General features: G+C 45.1%; 1 protein-coding gene across 4 annotated transcripts in view; it reads left to right on the top strand.

The window, feature by feature from the left end:
• MTUS2 (microtubule associated scaffold protein 2) overlaps positions 1–22,827 on the top strand; it is a 317,696-nt gene that overhangs the window by 256,756 nt on the left and 38,113 nt on the right. For 3 of the 4 annotated variants that reach the window (XM_027116582.1, XM_027116584.1, XM_027116583.1), the window contains one exon: positions 12,458–12,524. In XM_027116582.1, coding sequence (XP_026972383.1) covers positions 12,458–12,524 — 67 coding nt within the window. Of the gene's footprint in view, positions 1–1,547; positions 1,810–12,457; positions 12,525–22,827 lie in introns of those variants that run through there. The other variant, XM_027116585.1, reaches the window with a different exon arrangement.

The raw sequence follows: 22,827 nt of genomic DNA, 5'->3' as shown, positions 1-22,827 counted from the left end.
GGCACCTGTGTACCTCCTGACATCAAAGAGCCCAGGCGGTGGTCACTGCCTTCCCCTGATACACTTTGTCTGAAAACAATAAAAGTAATACATTCTGGCAAGATGGTAAACAGTGGAAATTCACTCCCTCACCCCTATTTTCCATTCCCCAAGGATCAGCTGCTGTTGGATGAACGGTGGGATTTTTTCCAACAGATTTATTGTAGACATATACAAACGCATATGTGTGTATAGTTCTGCTTCATTTTTCATAAAAGTTTCCATACACTGGAAAGGTGCTAGATATCGAGGGTGTTCCCATTTTTATGCTGTTACAAATGATGCTAAACTGAATATGCTTATGCATACACTCTCGTATATATGTGTTACTGTAGGATAGAAGTCGCTCTGTTGGGTCAAAGTGCATGTACATTTAAAATTTTAATAGAAACAGCCTAAAGAATTATACCAGTTTACCTGTTAGTGCTAAAGAAAGATTTGAGTTTATTCTTTCAAGTTTAGGACATTCTGGTCTGTTGTTACTTAATCACCAAATATCCTTGACCTCTCTACAAGCAAATCTAAGTTGCCTGTGCTACTTAATTAAAATCGTCTTGGAAAAATCTCAAGTTAGTAAGATTATCTAATTTTAACTATTGTCTGCTTCCAGTCTTAGGTAAATTTAACGGGCAAAAATGTAATTGTATACTTCTGCAGACAGTAAATTTCAGGATTTCTCCCCTGAGATATCAGGAAGTATAAAGTTAATTTCATAAATATTTGCATCTCTCTCAGGATTACACAAACATATTTTTAAATACTACGTTTCTTTTGAAATTAAAAAAAAAAAACCTTCGCTCCCACCCCTGTCCCTTTTTGATTTTGAACTTTTTGAAAAATTACAAATCGTCCAGAAAGATCCAGTCCGCTAAGACTTTTATGCTGATATGCCCACAAGATATAGCTGCCCACACCCCAATTTTAATTACTTAAGCCACTTGAATGGTTTGGTCTGTCAAATAAGACAAGCGATTTCACGATTGTATTTCAAATATAAAGATTTCCTCCAATGGGGCAAAACTGTTCGTGGCACACAAATTTGAAAAGGAGCAATGGGTGGTCCCCTCCGCGCCGCCCCCCTCCGCCCAGGCAACGATGCCCTGAGAGGCGGGTTACATGGAGGAAAGGCCGTGTATTATGCATCACGTTTATAAGCGTCTTTACTTCTCGGGAAAATAGAAAGCCAGTATTTGAGCACAGCCACGTCTCTCGCAGTCATCTCCGTGGTCCTCAGCCCAAGCATCCCTGGAAGACCAGCCCTTTTGTGTTTCCTGCGTCCTCTCCAGGCGTGGCTGCGTCGCGCTGGGGCGCGACCGCGCGAGGGGGAGGGCTGGGAGCGGCGCGCCGGCTGTCCCCTCCGGGAGGTGGCATTGGTAAATGCTCGATTGTTACGCGACGATTGATTTGCCTCACTCTGAGGATTCCAGTGGCAAAGTGACCCTCCCTCCAACTGTCCCCTCCCTTCCTGGCTCCCGCCCTGCCTCTCCCCGCAGCGGGAACCCAACGCGGCCGCCCCGCGTTCCTCCTCCTCCTCTCCTTCCTCTGGTTCCCGGATTCCAGAAGTTATTAGGAGAAATAAGGTAGCCGAGGGGACCACATGGAAGTTGTGACAGCTCCCAGCGGCGCGCCCCTCTCGCTGGAGCCATCACCTCGCCTTAGCGATTACCCGCCGACACACTGAATGAAGGAGGTCCCCTTGCCAGCCAGCCTGCCGAGATGGGCCACTGCTGCTGCAAGCCTTATAACTGCCTTCAGTGCCTGGACAAGACGGTACTTTGCCTTCCCTGTCTCTCTCTCCCTCCCCTCCTCCTTCCAAAGGGCAGAGAGAAGGCCAGAGCCAGCGCCTCTGTCCCTGTCCCCGGCATGCCTGTGCACTTGTCTTGTGGGTGAGCATTAGGCCGCCCTGACTGGCTCCCGGTGCCGAATGGGAGCGGTGTTGGCAGAAACACCAGGGTCTCCCATACTCTGCAGTGCCTTACATAATTGCCTTCCTGCAGTCTCAGATGTAACTGTTGCATTCTCCTGAAACAGGAGGGCTCTGCTCCAACATCTTGAAATTCAAACTGCCAAGAAATCCTTGGAATATTCTTACTGCATTTTAATGTACCTGCGAAATCTAAGACGGTCCAGTGGGGAATTTAGATTAGCTAGACGTGTTTCCCTTGGCCAACTGGTAACTTTGAAAGTTTGCCACTCTTTTTGACAAACAGCACCCATCCTTGTAATTTCTGTTCTTAAGGTCAGAGAAGCAAGCACCGGCCCAGTTATTCTCTCTGTACGTGTTTGCCTCACGTAGGGGTGAAGAACATAGAGGTGAAAACTTAAGAAGCTGGAGAGCCTGAGGGTGTGTTCCAGTTTTCACTGGAGGGAAAATTCACAGCCAGGGAATGGAGAACAGAGTGTGAGCAAGCATTGTATGACAATTCTGACACAAAGCCTCTTTGCTTTTGACATTTGCCTGTGAGCTTGCAGAGGGATTAAGATATGCTTTGAATTTCACTATTAGAAATGTGCTGGCATTTCTAGTAGTGATATAAAATAAAATATATCACTCTTGTCTCTGTGGTATATTTTATTATCACACACATTTGGATTTCTCCAAATGCATGAAATGGAGTTTAACGAGAGGTTGAAGTTGCCTCCTTTCTACTCATGGGCGTCAGCTGTATGGCTTGAGGTATAGTATGTGACCAGGTGAAGGGAAGTGAATGGCTTAATATAAAACACATTACGAGGAGGTCACTTGGGAACATCTTAGTTATCAGTTGTGTTTATGAACCTTGACCTAAAGGAGGGTTACGTACCACCTAGGAAAGTTAAACTGATGCCTTACAAGTCCCCTGGTCCTTCTCTTCCAGTAGAAATAACTATCTCAGTGGGATTGGCTTTTGCTACCATGACTAAGAACTGAGATATTTATGTACACATTTATGTGCTTTTGACAAGTAGAAATATGCAACATTTGTACTCAGTTACCTGCAGATCCAACATGGAAGTGATTAAGCCCTTTTTCAAGAGAAATGGTCACCAAAAGGTGTTGAAGGAAGCCTTGTAACAGTAATTATTATAAAAGGGAAGGATTTGCTACAAGTACAACAATATTATAATGTTCGTATTTCTAAGCTCTGGTACAAAAGTTTTCGAAATAGTAGCTGATTAAAGGTCTTTTTAGAGAAAATATATTTTGAAGTGAATCCATCCTCCTCTTTTGTTTCAAATCAAGTTGTTGAAAACTATTATCCCTGTGTCAATCTTTAAGTTGGAGATTTTAGGAAGATAATTAAATGTTATTTCATCGCAGTGTGATGTTTAAGTGACTTGCAAATGTTTTAGCTTTGAAACTTCAAACTTAAGGCAAATTATTCTTTCCTGATGAAAACTTAAAAGCTTACACAGCATTTATAAACTTTCTCATTAAGTTTACACCCTCATTTCTTGATGTTTCTTTGCTATATTTTAGAATGGTATTCCCATTGGTGGTTTTATAGACGTATGTTCATAGGTGCTCATTTTAGGAATTAAGGGCTTTTCCTTTTTTCATTAAAAAATTTGTTGTTTTATTTAGTTACCCACCTTTCAGCGTAACTTCGCAGGCAGTATGCCAAAATCATTTGTTTATTCAATAGTTACCTATTGGGCCAGGCATGGTCTACTAGGACTATTATGGGATTCCATTCCAAACTCTGGAAATCAGTTTACTCTTTAAGTCCCACAATAAAATCCTTCAGTTTGCTGATCAGCTCTGACAATCCCAGCGTCAACCTGGTTTGAAAGAGACCTGATAATAATGGTCGATAAAGTTGTTTCTGATTACTTTAGCCCATTTTAATAAACCATAAAAAAAGAAAAGAAACATTCCCTTTGAACTCTGTATAGATACAAAATAGAAAACTTTATTTTGTGAAGTAAAAATGTCTTTAACAGTTTGATCGTAGTGGAGCTAAAGATGTTTTGAAAAGAGTGGGGAGACAATTGTAGATAAGTCATCAGTTCAGAGATTCGCCAAGAAATGTTAGTCTTTTTTTTTTTTTTTTTTTTTTGCGGTACGCAGGCCTCTCACTGCCGCGGCCTCTCCCGTCGCAGAGCACAGGCTCCGGACGCGCAGGCCCAGCGGCCATGGCTCACGGGCCCAGCAGCTCCGCGGCACGTGGGGTCTTCCCGGACCAGGGCATGAACCCATGTCCTCTGCATCGGCAGGTGGACTCTCAACCACTGCACCACCAGGGAAGCCCCAAGAAATGTTAGTCTTAAGATGCTTCTTTAACATGAATTTATTGGGGGGGGGCGGAAAGTAAGGAATCTCACCTAGAGTATAAAATGCATAAAAAGTTGTTAAGTGAACAAATAGTTTTTAAAAGCTGATCATGCCTAGGCATTTTAACGTTAAAAACACCTGTAAAAACATCGACGGTATTTCTTACTCGTTTGCTCTATGCCCAGTTATTATGGGGACCAGCAAAGAATTCTTAGAAGGCACAGCCTGTCCTATGGAGTTTACCAGTTATTTGTTTGGTTGTATTTCCACTTTTCCAGAGAAATTGCAAGTGAGGTAGGCAACAGTAACACATACAGGGCAATTCAAGCATTAGTACAAGACTGGAGTATCATTAAGTGAAAGTCATGTGGTACTGATCCTGCCTGTTTCTGGCATCCAGTGAAAGGAGAAGTCAGTGCTGGAATCAAAGGCGAGGTTTCTTGGAAGGAGTGGATCCTGACTTGCACGTTGAGGAATGGGGTAGAGTTTTGAGAAGGACTGTACCTCTAAGCAAAGAGTGCAGGGGTGAAGATGTTTTAGCCCACTTTGGTGAAAGATGAGAGTCAACATGGGGACACAGAAGCACATAAGGAGTGTGGGGAAATGTTTTCTAGGCTGAAAACCAGACCCAGTTTTTTTAACTTGAGTTAAGAAGTAGGGATCCATCGTGGGATTTGAGGGGCGGTCTGTAGAAAGACTCGTTCTCTACAGTTATTTGGAAGGGACAAGTATGACCCAGGAAGGCCCCTGGGACACCCAGATGGATCCCCAAGAGTCCATTCACCAGCGGACTCAGTGTGGTCCAGGCCCAAGCCAGCAGCTCTGCACATGCAGACACTTCCCAGAGTTGGTCACTCTTAGGAACGTTGAGGTACTAAGAGAAATCAAGTAGATGTACAATTAGAACGCCAACTTGTTTTTTAACAATGAGTAATACACCTGACAAGCAAGCGAATGATTACAAGCCCGATAAACATGGGGTTTCTTTTTAGAGTCAAAGTCTAGCCTCATAAGAAGCTTTGATGAGGATGGAATGTTATTTAGGCATCCAGTGACCTCATGTCCCATCCCCACTTCAGCCTGAAATCACGTGGGAGGCTGTGCGATTGTTACTCACCCTGGTGACTGCCTCTTCCAGTCTCCCTTTGCTTTGCTTCCATTTCTATGACCCGCTCTTGTCTTACTGCTTTAGGTCCGGTCCTTTCCCTTTAGGGGTTACTTTGCATATCTCTACCCTAACCTTTTCTGTGTTGCTTATCATCTCAGAGGCTAATCTTACTTACCTTTTCTCTAAATTCTTGGTAGGGGTGTGAGTTGGGCGAAGGTACCTCACTGCTTCTCCCAGGTATGCACGGGTGATGGGACAGTAATAAATTTGGGAAGGTCACTCAAAGACGATAGAATCCAGAAAGGTCAAGAGACTTCTTCAGTGAGACATAAGTGGATTAAAAATCATGGTTCTGGCTAATTTTCCTTTCTTTTGCTTGCTCTGGGATCCAGAGTTTTCCAGCCTTACTTCTTTCGATTCACATTTCTTCTCCTTGGGCCCCACAAGTCGCTGTCCTTCCTAAATGTTCCTAGGTAATCCAGGTTTGTTCTGATGCCCCCCTATTAACTACCACCTCTTAGGTAAGCTAGATGTTTTGCGGTCGTCAACACCCAAGCATGCACAAAGGCAAAGGCTGGAATGATGCATCTTAAAATTTAGTCTGGTTTCTCTTGAAACCAGATATGGCTTTGCTCATTTTCCACGCGACTAGACACTGACACGTATTTAAGAATATTAAATGTGAATGATGCTTTCCCTTTGACCAGTCTATATTAGATTTCATTTCCGAGTAGAAAAGCAGACATAAAATACAGTGGGCTGTGTTAATTATATGTGAAAGAAATAATACTTATTAAGTCAAAGCATGGCATCAGTGCTGCCTTAAAGCCATAATAACTGAAATGAGTAAAAGGTCAGTTCACCTCCCAAAGGAATTTTCCACAGAGCTATATTATGAATCTGGCCAATCTTCACAATAATACTAATATTGAAAATGAATGCAGTATTCACAAAGGGTGAAAAGAGAGCAACACTGAAGACTTAGGTGTTCTGTTGATGTCACCTGGTGGCTGGTTCATTTTGAAATACAAAAGGAAATGTTTCCCTATTAAGACAAGTTCTACCGTGTAGAATTAAACCCTCAGCTGTGAACTCAAGAGTGAGAAGCAATATTGTTTCTGGGAAGAATGAAAAAAATCCCTTAACCTCTTTGTAATTTCATGTGTAGGTATATGACTTAGGATTTCAACAGTTCATAATAAAAAGGATCTGGATGTTTCCTCAAATACCAGAATTCTGTAGATATTTTAATTTTTCACTCCTCGTTAGGGTTCTTTTGTTTAGCCTGGGAAAAAGTGGCCCAGCTCACATGATTGAATTTTCCTGATCTGCACCGATTTCAGGGCAGGCTAAAAAGATAGGAAAGATTAGTTGGGAGACTTTAAGCTTACAAATATATATATATTTTTAATGTACATACATATGTCCCTCTTTTAAAAAATACATCAGGGCTTCCCTGGTGGCGCAGTGGTCGAGAGTCCGCCTGCGGATGCAGGGGATATGGGTTCGTGCCCTGGTCTGGGAAGATCCCACATGCCACGGAGCGGCTGGGTCTGTGAACCATGGCCACTGAGCCTGCGCGTCCAGAGCCTGCGCTCCGCAACGGGAGAGGCCACAACAGTGAGAGGCCCCGCGTACCGCAAAAAAAAAAAAAAAAAAAAATCAGATGGGGAAGAGGGAGCTGATAAAAACACTCAGAACTACAGTGAATTTTATGAAGTTGTCATCAGTACGCTTGTCGCTGATCAAGCATTCTTTCAGGGACAGTCAGAGACCAGAAGCAGACACTTGGCAAGAAAAGGCAAAGGGCCCCTCTGATGGGGGTGACAGAGGTTCCCAGAAATAGCCCCAGGTGCTGTCTTGTGTCGATGGCCCTTCTGGCCTTTGCCTGGGCTGCTCCCTTCCTGGGCCCCCTGCTTACGCATCCTCCCGTCTCAGGAAATCTCCAAGCCAGCCCTGCCTGGTTGAGTTGTATCACATTGTTTTGTAATTGCTTATTTATTTACTGACTCTCTGGGAGACTCCTAAACTTCTTGAAGGCAGAAGTATCCTGCCTGGCCTGTCTGCCTGCCACATAGTAGACACTAAGTAAATACGTGTAGTGTTGGATACATTCCTGTTTCTGGATCATTTGGGGTGAAAGCACCTCAGATTCACGCAGCGTTTTATGTGTTGATTATCATTCAAAACAGATCTGTTCAATTTTAATCAAAACCAGGCTGTCCTGTCGATTTCTAATTGGGGGAGGGGCTTAGGTGGCTGATGCCTAAGTAGGGTCACGTGGATGATGATAACACAGATGGGCGTTTTCACTTCCCACCACCACCAGTCACACAGGCAGCAGCAGCCCCAGAACAGACAGCCCCCCGTTGACCAAGCGTGTTAGGATGACAGAGTGTGGCAGGCTTGCTTGGGGCTTGGCCACACATCCAGTTGCTCGAAGTTAATGGGCTGATGAGCGGGTTGTACCCTTTGCCAGGCTTCTGTAGCCAGGAAAGATCAAAGGCAGCGTTTCTCCAGAGTTTGCAGCGCCATATCTAAGAAGAAATGTGGGCTTCACCGTAGCAGACCTGGTAGGACAAGAGGTGGAGGGGAGACTCGGATGTTCCGTGGGGAGAGCACATCTGGGATTCCGTCTGTGAGCGCAGCGGACCACACCAGAGACACTAGAGGACTCGGACTGCAAAGGAGAGGTGCGTGACAACATAAAAGAGGCGGCTAAGAAACACAGCTGCTGGTGAGGGGCCGAGATGAATGTTCTCCAAGTGTCCGTTTCTAGTTAAGCCCGTCCTAGAGTAAACAGTAATTTTAGAGAAACGGGCGTCTTCGACTTGACAGTTTCTGGACTGTATCACTAGGGGAGTTGGGATGCCTAATGCTGAGTTCTATTTTTAGCCCATCGGGCTGAACGCAGGGGCTCATGTGCTTGGCACCAGCGAGGAATTTTCCACTCATTCCCCATGTAGGGAAGCACTGATCTGACACTGAGGCCTCGAGGAGGCCCTGCTTGTATTTCAGCCCTCCCACTGCATCAGGACTCTGGACCTGGCTTAGGGTGGGGGTGGGGGGGGATGGTGCATGAGAGCCCTCGGAAGGGAGCCTTTGGGGCAGCCTCACTCCAGACATTGAGCAGAACCTCAGGGCCCGGCAGGAAGGCTGCTGGGCTCCGTTGAGCCACAGTGGCTGGAAAGGTGACTCTCTGAGGCAGGGAGTGGAGAGTGGAAATTCCCTTTAGGTCCCTTTCTTGCCTAAGGAGCAGTGTCCCTGAAGTCTCAGTTGTTGACTCATTCCGTTGCAGGGCAGCATCGCATCATTCTGCTTTGGTTTGCAGGAAACAAAACGTACGTAATTGATGCAGAGAATTCACAGATTAGAAGAGTTGATATCATTTCAAAATCAAGCACTTAAGGAAGGAGGGCTGCAGCCAGACTGCTCCGGCTGGCCTCCGTGAGCAGAGCCGTGCCAGCGCCTGCAGGAGGAGCACGTTGGGAGGCCATCGGGAAGGGCTTGAGAAAGCTGACTGAGGAAAAGCGAAGTAGCTGCCCTATCCGATGTTACCGCCACACAGAGGCTAGAATGGAAATGAAGTGCAACTGACAAATCCACACCAAGGACAAACACCGCGAGGGCCTGGGGTGGGTGGGGTGTGAATGCAGCCAGGCAACACTTCCATTGGAGCAGTCATCGGGGGTGGCGCTGCCTCTCCTCCAGTTAGACGGGGAGAGCTTCGTGGTAATGAGAGCTCGGATCCAAGCTGAGGATGGGTGCAATTGGGATCTCGGTGTTGGGTCTAGGTAAGCACGGGACAGAGGGGAGCTTCTCCTTGTGTTAGTGTTTGATAAAGAGGGTGGAGCCTGGGTGAAAACTCCTGCTTGGCCACTTCCTGGCTGGTTGTGCAGGTTACTTGGCCAGTTACCTAACCACAGAACCCCAGTCCCGTCCTCCAGAATGGGAAATAAAACCCAGGACCTGCTTGCCAGTATTTGGGGGAGTAAGTGAGCAAAAGGGCTTACCCAGCACTGTGCCTTGGCATCTAGGAAGTGTTTGGTCAAGGTTGGTGTTAATACTGACGTAGTGATCAGCAGACCTTACCCTAGCTCCTTTTCCTTGACATTTTAGCCACCAGGTTTGTTGCTTGTCTTTGTCTATTTGATGACTCTGAGATCAGTTGGTTTTGTCATCTGTGCCTGCAGAAGGTTGGAGGTGAAGGGGGCCTGGGTCTTCATGGATCGTCTTCCTCTCTGCCTCTCAAAAGGGAGAAGGTGCAGGGTCTCTCACCTCCCTGGTTTCCCTCCTATTTCCCCTGCATCTCTTCTCCCTTCCCATCCTCTTCCCTTTCCTCTCTTGCGTCTTCTCTTTCATTCTCTCACTTACGTTTCTCCTAAAGCCAAGATGGGCGGGCAGGCCTGGCCACAGATACCAGCGGTGGCTCTTCATCTAAGTGACTCGAGTCTGAAGATCTTCATGAGCATCATTACTGTCTCCAGCTGAGGCCTGTCCTCCTCGCTGGACCTTCAAGCCACTCCGTCCCCAAATGCCTGATTCTTCCGTGGCTGGAAAGCGGGGTGTGATGGGTTGTGACGCAGGATCCCTCTGCACGGGTAACATCCACCCAGGGCTTCGTCCCAGGGCTTCTGCAGGCGCTGAGGGAAACGTTGGCTTTGGGTGAAAGATTAGAGTCAGTTTGTTGTTTTTTGTTACATTCTAGTCGATCCCTGCCTAACCTCGTCTAAGTCTTTGCAACTCTCAGCGGCCCAAGAGTGAATCCTTGGTGATGCTATTTCTGGACCAATGAGGACAATATTTCAATTCTCTGGCTGTGCTTTGGAAATTGAGGATAGGAGCATTCAGAATTATTCTTTTATTTATTTATTTTTAATTTTATTTATTTATTTATTTTTGCTGTGTTGGGTCTTCGTTTCTGTGCGAGGGCTTTCTCTAGTTGTGGCGAGCGGGGGCCACTCTTCATCGCGGTGCATGGGCCTCTCACTATCGCGACCTCTCGTTGCGGAGCACAGGCTCCAGACGCGCAGGCTCAGTAATTGTGGCTCATGGGCCTAGTTGCTCCGTGGCATGTGGGATCTTCCCAGACCAGGGCTCGAACCCGTGTCCCCTGCATTGGCAGGCAGATTCTCAACCACTGTGCCACCAGGGAAGCCCCAGAATTATTCTTGATAGTAGAAACAAGTTAGTTTTTTCACTAGTTTGAGATTATTTCAGGGTAAATACTGAAATTTACCCTCTCAGGAATACCAAGTTTTCTTAATTTGTAGTAACAAGTCAGCCGGCTCTATTATGCTGCTGTTAGACCAAGCACCTATGCCTGTGATCAGTCTGACTAGACACTTTGCCTGTTCTGAGTTCTCTAGTCTTTGAACTTAGAGTAGAATCAAGACAGAGTCAGGAAGGTGCTTTAAGAAAAAAAAAAAGCAGAGAACAAGACATATGCCAACTCTAAACACATTCAGGCACTCAACGTGGAAAAGCACCTGTCATCTATAGGATGTCATCCAGTGGCAAACAAAATCAGAGGAAACAACAGAGTTGTAGTAACAGCTAACACTTGTATAGAGCTTGTAAGTGCCAGGCACCGTTCTAACTGCTTCACGTACGTTAATTTAATTAACCCTCAGGACAACCCTGTGCCGCAGGCGTGGCATCGAGGCAGTGTCACGTAGTGATTAGGAGAATGTACACTTTCAGGGTGATTTCCAGCCTTCAAATTCAGGGAAGGCGAGGATGCTATGGGCTGGGGTGAGGAGGGAGCTCCATGAGTGGGATGGGGGTCCACTGTCCCTCAAGTAGTGTATGGTTGCTACATTGGTCTTAGGAGAAGCACGACTTAATCATTGTTAATGCCTGTGACTAAAATAGCTCGCAGCGTATTATGCAAGTAGAGTTTTACCTAGGCATGACATTCTAACATTGCTCAGCAAATGCCCTTTGGATAACCTGCGACCCTGCCATCAAGCCAAAGTAGGACACGTGTCACCGGGGTCTAAACGCAGCAGACACAGAGACAAGATCGTGACAGCTGTCTGTTCCCATTCGGCACAGGTTGTCCAGAGGTGCTGACGTCGAAGTCAAAGCAAGTTTAAGAAAGAAAGAGCATTCACGAGGCCCTGAGGATGTCTGTGCTAGATATTTGGTACCCATTTTGGCCAAAATTCCCTCTTTGGAAATGTTTGCTTTGGGAGTACATTCTACATGATGAAGGAGCCTTTCCTTGAGGGCCTGTACTTTTGGCATCTGTCACTTGAAGAGAATTTATGTACCACATCTTTCCTAGTTATTTTTAGTAGTAATAAAAATCACAACAAATGTAAATATTGGTGCTGACTCATACCTTCAACTCATCTATTTTATGTCATAGTTTGTATTTGATTTGAAAACAACTGAGCAATCACTTAGTGACAAATGGCGTTCTTCACAGTAAGTAACACTTCGAGTGTGAGTTTTCTTCGTCTTCCTTCTACCGATGCAGAGAATGGAACAAAAAACCTTGGAAACTTAAGTTTTGGTGTTGGTCTTATTACAAAGAGAAATGTTTCATGTTAGGTTTTCTGCCCATTATTCATTAGGTAGGTAACAGTGCATGTATGGACAAAAGGGTAAGTTTAAGGGGACAGCTGGGAAAATAAGCATCTGTCCCTCAGAGAAATATGGTATTTTCATGGTCAAAAATCTCGTAATAGTGACAATAATTAAAAATATATAATAATATATAACAGCAGATTAATGTGTAGGACATAGACATGCAAAGAATTACTGTAGGTTGAGGTATACAGAGTGCAGTACAGGTATACAGAGTGCAGAAATAATACATGGGTATTATTAATATTATTATACGGCAAGCTTTGCGATTTGAATGTGATACAAATGAGTGAGTCAGACATGGCTTTGTACGTTTTTTATATGCTTATATAATGAGAAAATTATCTCCTTAAGGGCTCAACTTGTAAATATTTGCTTAATATGATTCATCAATTGAACATGTGAAAGTGCTTACTTAGCCTAAAACGAGGGGACTCTCGGTATCCATTTTGTTTTTTCAGAATGAAAGTGCCCTTGTGAAAGAAAAAGAGCTGTCAATCGAACTTGCAAACATCAGGGATGAAGTTGGTAAGTAGGGCATTGACAATGAGGAACGTAAAAAGTGTTTTTCTGCTATCTGTGAATGTATAACAAAAGCAGTTATGTCTCAGGTAATGACCAGAGCACACCTGCCTGGACAAAAGGAAGTATCATCCCCAGCACAGTGGTGGGTTCTTGTAGCCTTGCAGGGAGCTATGATTTCTATGTCATGTCTCCGTTGTTATACGGGCAGCTTCCTAACAGTTCACGGTGGAACTAATCAGGCTTGAGTCTGCTCCTCCCAGATGGCAGCACATCTCTCTGTCTGCCTTGTGTGGGGTGACAAGCACCCCTCCGTGTCACGCCCCACCCCTGGACAGGCACAGCTCCAGCAGAAGCAGCTCAGCTTTGGTGGGTAACTGAGGTGCTCCCTGTAACTTGCTTCCTGCCACTGTACACCCTGCCGTGAAATACTCTGTGATCTAGAACACGGATCTGGATGGCTTAGAAAATGCTAGGGTTCATGTTGAAACTCCTTCTCTTTGATACGATGGTGTAGTTCTGGCTGACCCGCAGGACACCTTGCCAATGACAGGAAGATCCCCAGAGCCTGGGATGTGGTAACCAGCGCCCCTCCCTCTGTGCTTTCCCGAAGCTTCTGAGTGCGGCAGGAACCACACGGGGATCACGCTGGGATTTTGTGTTTAAGCCTTACTTGATTTCTGCATTAGTGCTAAGAACAGAACAAGAATTCACCTGCCAAATGAAAAAGCCATGGGGGGAGGGGAAGGCAGCACCACGGCCTGGGCCCTTCAGCCCAGCATTCGGCCCCAGAGGACACTTTAGCAGCGAGTTCCTGAACCACTGGAGAGGCTGCATTTGTGAGAGGGAAAGACGGGAATATCAGGATCGTCTGTTAACCGTAAAGTCATAAACTCCAGTGTCTTGACCTGCAGGGTATTCCCTTGAAGGGAAAGGGGTATTGAGCTTACAAACCAGACTTCCCAGTGATCCTGTAGAGAGATGATGAGTCCTGTCTTCTTACCCCCCAGCCTTATTTGGACCTCTTATAAGCTGAGTCTGGGGGGCGGGGTCACTGGAGGGGAGGGGCCAGGGGTGCGGTTCTGACGGGGAGATGGAATTTCTAAAGATTGTAAATTTGACATAGAAGAAAACAAAGAAGCTGCGAAAAGTCAGAATCCTTTAGGGGCACTTCTACAGATCCCAGAACAGGGCTGGCCTGTCCCCCACATTCAAAAATCGCTGCTTAAAATTCTTCACGACCACTAAAATGCTGCCCTAAATTCTACCGATACCTGCTCGTAAGTACCCGTCAGCTTTCTGCACCCTTGATGTGAAGAAATTCAATCAAAGGTCTTCAGCCTCCAGCCAGAATCAGCTTTGCTGGTGGTTCCCAGCCCTGGTGCGTGTTCGAATCACCTGGAATGCTTTTTAGAACATCGATTCCCGGGACCTTCCCGAGGGCAACAGAATCAAAATCTTTGAGGGTGAGGCTGAGGCATTGCTTCATTCCCCAGGTGTTCCTTAGGTGCAGTTTGAGAGTCACTGAATTGCGTTGAAGGAAGAGGGGTTTTGATTTGGATCGGGAACGAGGCCGGGGAGTGGGAGGCTCCCGCAGGCCAGGGCTCCGGGCAGCAGGAGGGGCCCAGGCAGAGGAGCCAGGCGGGTGAGGGAGGGTGCCGAAAGGAGACAGATTCCACCTGCTTTGATCTCACCCTTAGGGTTGGCCTGGCTCCCGGGAAAGGGGAGGGAGGTCCCCCTCCCTTCTCATCCTCCTTCCCTCGCCTTTGCCGGTCAGGCTGGGTGTCCATCCTCTGAGTCCGCTCTCATCTGGATTAGATGAGCTTCCGGGAACTAAACACAAAAAGTAACCCCCTGATGTGTTCGCTGACACACTTCACATTTACAGTACATTTCCATCTGTGACTTCTCTGGGGGAGCTACCACAGAATCTTCTAGAAGGCGTGTAGTTAGAATCCCTCTCAGAGATTTTGAGATGTGTCATCCCACACTGATGGAATCTCTGACCATAGTAGTTTTTAAGTAGGAAATTTCTGGCAATTGACTTACAAGTAAACTTTGAGGACATCTCCAAATAAGTGGTGTTTTCTTTTTTTTTTTAATTAATTTATTTTTATTTATTTTTGGCTGCGTCGGGTCTCTGTTGCTGCGCATGGACTCTCTCTAGTTGCGGCCAGCAAGGGCTACCCTTCGTTGTGGTGTGCAGCCTTCTCATTGTGGTGGCTTCTCTTGTTGCGGAGCACGGGCTCTAGGCATGTGGGCCTCAGTAGTTGTGGCTCATGGGCTCAGTAGTTGTGGCTCACGGGCTCTAAAGCGCAGGCTCAGTAGTTGTAGCGCACAGTCTGAGTTGCTCTGCGGCGTGTGTGATCTTCCCAGACCAGGGCTCAAACTCGTGTCCCTTGCATTGGTAGGCGGATTCTTAACCACGGCGCCACCAGGGAAGCCCAAGTGGTGTTTTCTGAGCCCACTTCGGGCATCAGGTGTGTAGGAGATTTTTCCACATGGAGAACACTTGCTGGGTGTTCAACAGTTCAGTTCAGTTTTGACACTAACTCTCCGAGTGAGTGCAGACCCCACAGGTGAAGGGCCAGTCCCACTAGACTGCAGGTGCCAGTCCTAAGTCCCAGGAGCCTCTTATACTTCTGACCAACTGGCTATAAATTCAGGGGTTCCCATTCCCATCCTAGAATGACTTGTACAACTCAGGAAAACACTTTACTTACGTTTACCAGTTCATCATAAAGGATACAACTCAGGAACAGCCCAACGGAAGAGACGCACAGGACAAGGTGTTTGGGGGGAGGGGGAGGTACGGAGCTTCCACACCCTCCCAGGACAGGTCCCTCCCCCAGGAGCTAGCTGTGTTCCCTGACCTGGGAGCTCTCTGAATCAAGAGATTTTATAACCTCTTCTCCAGCGTCTCCTTTCCCTAGAGGTTGGTGAGTGGGGCTGAAAATTCCATCCCTCTAATCACCTGGTCTGTCCTGTGACCAGCCCCATCCTGAGGCTCTCTAGGGGCCCCCCAGTAAGTTACCTCGTTAGCATAAACTCAGAGAAGGAGCTCATCATAAATACAAAGGCTCTCCTGTCACTCAGGAAATCCAAAGGGTTTTAGGAGCTCCAGGGACAAAAAGCAATGTATTGTTCTACCACACCTAGCCAAGGTACCTCGCCAAGGCTCTGCCCAGTTCCTTCATTTAACAAGCTTCTGAGCACCTTTATGTAGCAGGCAGCTTCATAGCATTTCAGAGGTGATCCAGGTCTTAATGACTATAGTCTTTTCACCACATTTGTGAGATCGGTAAACTGAGACATGGTCAAAGATCTTGGCTAAAGTTGGGACGTCTGTAAGAAGTACCAAGAAGAAAACCTTAGTTCTCCGTAATCTCAGTCCATTCGTTCATTCAACAAATATTTATTTGGTGCCTAGTATGTGCCAGGCACAGGCTAGGCAGGGTCGCCATGGATGGTGAAGCAGTCATACCTTGCAGGGGGCGCCCCTCTGAGTGGGGGCTGAAATGCACCCACACTGCAGCCGCTCACCAAGCCCTGGACCCCAGCCTGCGGTTGCTGCCACCCACAGGAAGGGGTCTTTTTTTCTGATTTGCACAAAGGCACCATGTGGACTAGCTATGACCTGGTGCCGTATACGGACAAGTCAGTGGTGGATAAGACACAGCTCATGTCCTCGAGGAGCTTACGACCCAGGACTCCATGCAGGAGGGGCCATCTGAGATGGGCCTGTACAGTGACTGAGGCTCGGGTAGATGCACGTGGGAAGGGAGGGAGCACAATTATTGAGCACCAGCTGTGCCTGCTGCCCCCAGTGAATGTGCCCTGGACCTGTAGGCGCCATGACCATTTGGGGGCATTACCCATCCTGCGTACCTTTGGAAAGGAAAACCCATTCCTCCTTCCATGGATTAAAAACACTTATCGCACTTGTCACTTAAGAGTTATAAAACACTCTGTCATAAGCTAGAATCAGCTACTCTTCGCCTTTGAGTGTTTGGGGTTTTACCAGTTTTTGCTATTACGCTACAGTGAGTGTACTGTTTGCAAATTACTTTTCTCCTCTTGTGTTATTTTGTTGGAATATAATCTCAAAAGTGTGGACCAATAATTTGGGTAGGATTTCACATTTGATTTAAACTCATCTATATGTGCAGTGTCCTGGATATTTATTCTGTAAATCACTGCACAAGATTATGGTGGATTTAATCTCAGTGTAGCTAGGGTTGCCTTATAAGAAGGGAATTAAATCAATTTCCCCCTCCCCCTCCCCCCCCCCCCCCCCCCCCCCCCCCCCCCCCCCCCCCCCCCCCCCCCTCCCCCCCCCCCCCCCCCTCCCCCCCTTCCTCCCTCTCTCTCTCTCACACACACCTGAGAAGGGACACGTAATTGCCAGTCATATGCCAAGATGTAGTTTGGGATGGAGCTTTTTGTGGTCCAAGGGTAGAGTCCCTGTGGAGTGGCTGAAATTTCCGTCATCTGTGGTATTTGTATCTCCTATGAAGACAGGGATCTCTAGTCATCCTCCTGAAAGCTTCTCATCTCAGGTCACCCTCCAGGGTTGATGGCTCTTGCCTTGTCTTTGGAGTTGGCCTGAATTGGGTCTATCCTTGGAAAAGCCTTCCTCTAGCTGTATTGGTTGTGGGATGAAAGGGCATTTCGGATCTCCAGGAAACCAGAATCCAGCATCACATCCAGGGAAGGAGAAGTAAAGATGCTAGAAACATATTTAATATATGATTTTTTAATCACATCTTAAAATTTCCCCAAAAGTACAGTTATTAAAATATGAGCCCTGATTTTTGGATAAAGTGGCATTCTCCAAATTTGGAAGTCAAATACTGGATCCTTGAAGGCTCATCCTTTACATTTGTAGATGCCGAGATAGATTTGTGAGATGTTCTTCCCGGAAGCAGATTACTTCCTTTTGAGACGTTACGCTTCAGGTTGTTGACCACCATCAGGTAGATATTTATGGTGTTCTCTCCAGCAAAGCTGCCTTATTAGAAAACCTGAGCTATAAGAAATGTGAATTAAAAAAATATGAATTAGATGAACTCTACAGAAAAACATGCAATAAATAGCTAGGTTCAAATGGGGCCTCTGGCTCACACTCCTTACTTAGCCCCAGTGCTCTCACAGGCAGACCAGAGCCCTGCTGAGATGTACGTGCAGACACAAGTTGGACCAACGCTAACAGCACTGCACATCTCCCACCAGATTCCTTCCTCGAGGCCGCTCAGAACTGTGACTGTCTGAATGTGCTGTGAAATTGCCTCTCATCTTTGAAGCTCTCAGTCACCCAGCCGCCCTCCTCCTAGCCTTCTTTACCTGCCACTGCCCCAGTCCCACTGCTGATGGACAAAGCTTCTCTCTGCACCCACGTGTGGCTCTGTCACCCCTTCCTCTCTTGAACTTGTTAGCTCTGCTCTGGCTGTTCCCAGGCCAAGGCCATGGGTTTTTAGCTTTCTGCCAGCCTCAGACTTAAGATGGACTTTGCTTTTTCGTCTCTACTGAAAACTTTAAAAACACTTAACATGAAATACAGTTTTAAAACAGAAAGCAGTAATTAACAAAGCAATCCTTCTGTTAAAGTTTCTCAGGTATTGTACAGGAAGCTAAATGGTTAAATCCCCATTTAGATTAAAGTTAGCTTATTGAAACAAAACATCATACCTGAATGTTTTCTATAACATGAAATAAAGTCATACGAAAGACCTCTGAGAGCTTGATATAAAGGTATGATAGAAATCTCAGTTTATGACAGTAAACCCTGACTTGTTATTACGTTCTTAAGTTACTAAATAGAATGAACTTTTCAACTTATTCTCATTTATAACTAGCAACCTAAATATGTTTACACACACCACTGTAAGTGTATCTGTGAGATGATTTCACCTTCCAGGGTTTATGCATAAAATGTGTCTTCCAATTTATGATCATAATCCCTTGTATTTACAAAGCACTTAGTACTTACCAAGCTCTGTCATATGGTATGTTTGTTTTATTCATTCAGACAGCTCTGTGAAGTAGGTGCTGGTGTCTTTTATAGGAAATTGAGGCTCAGAAAGGTTGAGTGACTTCCATAAGAGCACACAGCTGGGATGGGACAGAGTCAGGTCTTAGCCCAAGTCTAGAATTCTTCTACACATCGTATGTAACTTTACACATCGTGAGTAACTTTACACATGGTGCGTGACTTTACACATGGTGCGTGACTTTACACATGGTGCGTAACTTTACACATCATGCGTAACTTTACCACGGCATCCCCAGCTCCCCCACCACCTTTTTTTGGGAACTTTTAATTTAATAGATTGAAAAATCAGATAAACAAAATAGTTTTGTATCCCAGTTCTCTATGACTCCCACCCAAAACCATGATAGATGCTAGTATGAATCTGTCCAAACGTAGATTAAATTATGTAACAGTTAATTCATCGCTAAGCTATTGCCATTAGGATCGGATTCAGGAACAAATAACAAACTCCCTAAACAATGGTAGCTTAATCAAGCTAGATGTTTATTCCTCCCTTATATAAAAGTCAGGAGGTAAGCACCCAGAAGCAGGTGTGGTTCCGTTCCACAGAGTCCACAGGGGGCCCAGGCTTCCAACAGCTCAGCGTTCACCCATCCCCAAGACAGTGGTGCTTCTCCTTGTGGTCCCGGGTGGCAGTGGTCAGCACTGGGTGCCACGTGGTCATCATATCTCTAGTCCAGTAGTAGGATGGAGGAGGGAACGAACAAAGAAGCAGAAACAGTGGGTCAGCTCCTCTTGGGGAAAAGTTTCTAGGAACTTATATCTCCTTGGCCAGACCTAAGTCACAGGGCAAACCTAGTCACAGGGGGACTGGGAAATGTGCTCTTTTTTCTTGGTGACCCTGCCCAGGTATTTTGTTACTGTGGAGGAAGGGGAGAGCTGTGCTGTGGAGCCTCACTTGCCTCCGTCAGTAAGATGGAGGGAATAGTCCTGTCGCACGAGCTGAATGAGAGCAAAGGATCTAGCAGAATGTTTGGCAGAAAATTGAGGGCACAGTATATGCTAATTCCCTTAAGTTTCAGATTAGATTCTGTTGTATTCCTTCCCCTCACAGCTTTAAAAAAGATGAGTTAAAATGCAAAACCCAAGAGGACACCTCAGAAAAAATAACTAATCTTGGGATCACAAAAATAATGTACATTTTCTGATTTATAAAAATATCTCTTCGAAGCACACCAATTAAAAGACAGTTTGCCAGATTGGATAAAAAAGCAAGATGCAGCTATGGGCTGCCGAAGAGAAATCCACTTCATATATAAAGAGATAGATATTTAAAAGTAAAAGGATAGAAAAAAGATATACCATGCTACCACCAATCCAAAGAAAATTGAAGTGTCTGTGTTAATATCACAGAGTAAACTTCAGACCAGGAGTGTTACTAAGGATGAAGATGGCCATTACATAACGATCAAGGAGTCAGTTCACCAAAAAGACATAAAAATACTAAATATCTGTGTGCCTAAAAATAGAGCTTCAAGTCACATGAAGCGAAAACTTGTGGAACTGAAAGGAGAAATAGACAATTCCACTATTACAGTTGGAGACTTCAGCCCTCCTCTCTCAGTACTGAGAGAACGAACAGGCAGAAAATCAGTTGGATTTAAAAGACCCAAACAACAGTATCAACCAATAGGACCTAACTGACATTCATAGAAGATTGCATCCAACAAGCAGAATGTACATCCTTTTCAAATACACGTGGAACATTGACCTACATGGACCATATGCTGAGCCATAAAACGAACCTCAACAAATATAAAAGAATTGAACCATACAGACTGTTTTGGACTCTAACAGAATCTGACTATACGTCAGTAGCACAGAAATACCTGGAAAACTCCAAACACTTGGAAATTAAACAACACACAACTAACACATGGGTCAAAGAGAAAACCACAAAGTAAATTAGACATTTATGTTGAATTGAATCAAAAAAAAAAACCACATCTCTGGAATACGAAATTCTCTCTGATCAGCAGAGTCGAATCTTCTCAATCTTCTCAACAACTTTGGCGGGGGGGGGACCCAAATACATATTTACTATTTAACTATCACTGTCCTAGGTTCTGTGGTGGGGTGCAAATAGTGTTATTTAGAAGATTTGATCTAGAAGGTTTGGTCTGCTGTCAGAAATTTGAGTGTGACAGTAGAGATTCAAATATACTGCTTTCTTTGCAAGGTGGACCACTCAGCGTGACGAGGTCTGGGAGTTACCTGCCCCTCCTATAGGAAAATGATGTTCTGAGCTGGGAAAAATTCAAGCCAGTGATGTCAACTGCCATGATGAGATTTTATCCCAGTAAATGTAATTTTTAAAAGTCATTTTAGTTTCTATCTCAAACAGGTGCTTACCCATGCACAGTAATATCAAAACCACAAACTCCCTTAGATGTACCAGAGACTGGGTTTGGTTGCCATGGAAAATACATCCTCAGCTACAGTTCCACAAAGCTGCTACTTTCTCTGAGACAATGATTTATTCTAACTGGCAGCAACACATTTTTTGATATTTATAAAATTCTTTGAAGTCTATAGGTATAGCACCTTTTAGTTATTTTATATGGAGATGTCTGTTTTGTGATGCTCTGAAATATTTACTCCTTTATGAATAATGTTAATATTTTTAAATCTGTGGGTTTAATCCTTAACCTGAATTGACCGAAAAAAATAAGGATACCAAGGGCTGCCCGTAAACTACCCTGCGGACAAGCAGTGTCTTGAAACTTGGAGTCAGCAGCTTCCATACAATTGTGACTTCATAATAAATCCAATATCTACAGTGGTGTATGGTTTACAAAGCTCTTTCACATATTATTTCATTTAATCCTGACAACAACCCTAGGAGACAGACAGGTAAGGTAGATAATACCACCACCGTTGTAAAGGTGACTAAATTGTGGCTATAGAGAATGAAAGCAAACCCCAAATCACGTAACTACTAAGGATAATGGAGCTGGGTCCTTATCTTTTTCCAGCATGACCATAGCATGCTGCCTTTGTGTTGTAAGATTTCAGTTGGTGTCTTGGGGAAGATAAGAAAAAGCAGAAAAAGACGTGACCTGCTATATAGATTTAACCTGAAAATTGCTGAAGAGCATCTTGCAAAACACAGTGCTTTAAATGACAGTCACATACAAATTATGCAGATGTAATCACCGCCCACTTGTGAGTTTCCCGTGCACTTGGATCCCTCTTATCTTTCTTTGTATCTTGAGCCCCATCCCAGGGCTTAGCGCATTAAATGGGAACCATTCATTGCTTCATTGTATAAACTTGACTGAACCCAGGAGATGCACCTGTTAGTGTACCAGGAGTGGAAGAAGGATGCGACATGGTCGCTGACTTCAGGGGACACCTGGGCACTGGGGAGGCAGATGCAGAAGCAGGTACTTAAGACCCAGGGTACTGAGTAAGGTGCTGGAGGTCTGGGAGTTCAGAGGATGGTTTGTAACCCGGCCAGGGGTCCAGGAAGGGCTTTTAGGGGTAAAACAGCTGAGCTTGAAGGCAATGGAGGAGTCATTGAGCAAGTGCTTCTTCTACACTTGAGCAATTATATCAACAGCGTTAATGACGTCATTGACTCAATTTCTCCTTTGGGAGATGGGAAAAATAGTAAAGACTGGTTTTCCATGGGGTGACCCCTAAACGAGAGGAATAGGGCAAATGAATGTATCTGTGAAACTCTTTAAACTACTTGCATACAAAGCAGGGCAGTGTTTGGGATATTAGACTCCAGTGAATCTCTCTTCATAGATTTTTTAGACGTTTGTTTTTTCTTGTCTAATGCCATTATGAAATTACTCTCACTCATTCAGGTAACCACAGATACCACCAGGTCCAGCTTCAAGAGTACTGTCAATCTATTTCCTTAATTTGGCAGTTAATTTGAATCAAGTAATATATAAATTGCAGTATATGCTTATGTTATATTCAGATCACTCTTTTTGATTAAAATCGCAGTTTTTCAGCCAAATGTCAGGTCTTCAGGAGGTTAATTCTGGTGAAGATGATAACTAGACCAGCTCTGCATTGCAAGGAACCGTGTAAAGACTTACTAGGTTTTGGTGATAATGCATCTGATTCTGATCTCAGGGCCCCTTAACACAGCTGTTTTCTTAAAAAAAAAAAGGAAAAGCTAGTGCTGAAGAACTTGGTCAGAATTTAGCTAATCAGAATGATGGTTCCAGATGGACAGACCAGGCTGGCACCTAAGTGTGGGCATCGGTAGTGCACCAAGAATGGCTCTGACTTCCCAGG

Source organism: Aethalodelphis obliquidens, unplaced genomic scaffold, assembly GCF_003676395.1.
Source record: "Aethalodelphis obliquidens isolate GAN/ISIS:26980383/991018 unplaced genomic scaffold, ASM367639v1 scaffold16, whole genome shotgun sequence".
Taxonomy (NCBI): Eukaryota; Metazoa; Chordata; class Mammalia; order Artiodactyla; family Delphinidae; genus Aethalodelphis; species Aethalodelphis obliquidens.
Note: the sequence above shows the minus strand (reverse complement) of the source record. Positions and strands in the feature narration are given on the sequence as shown.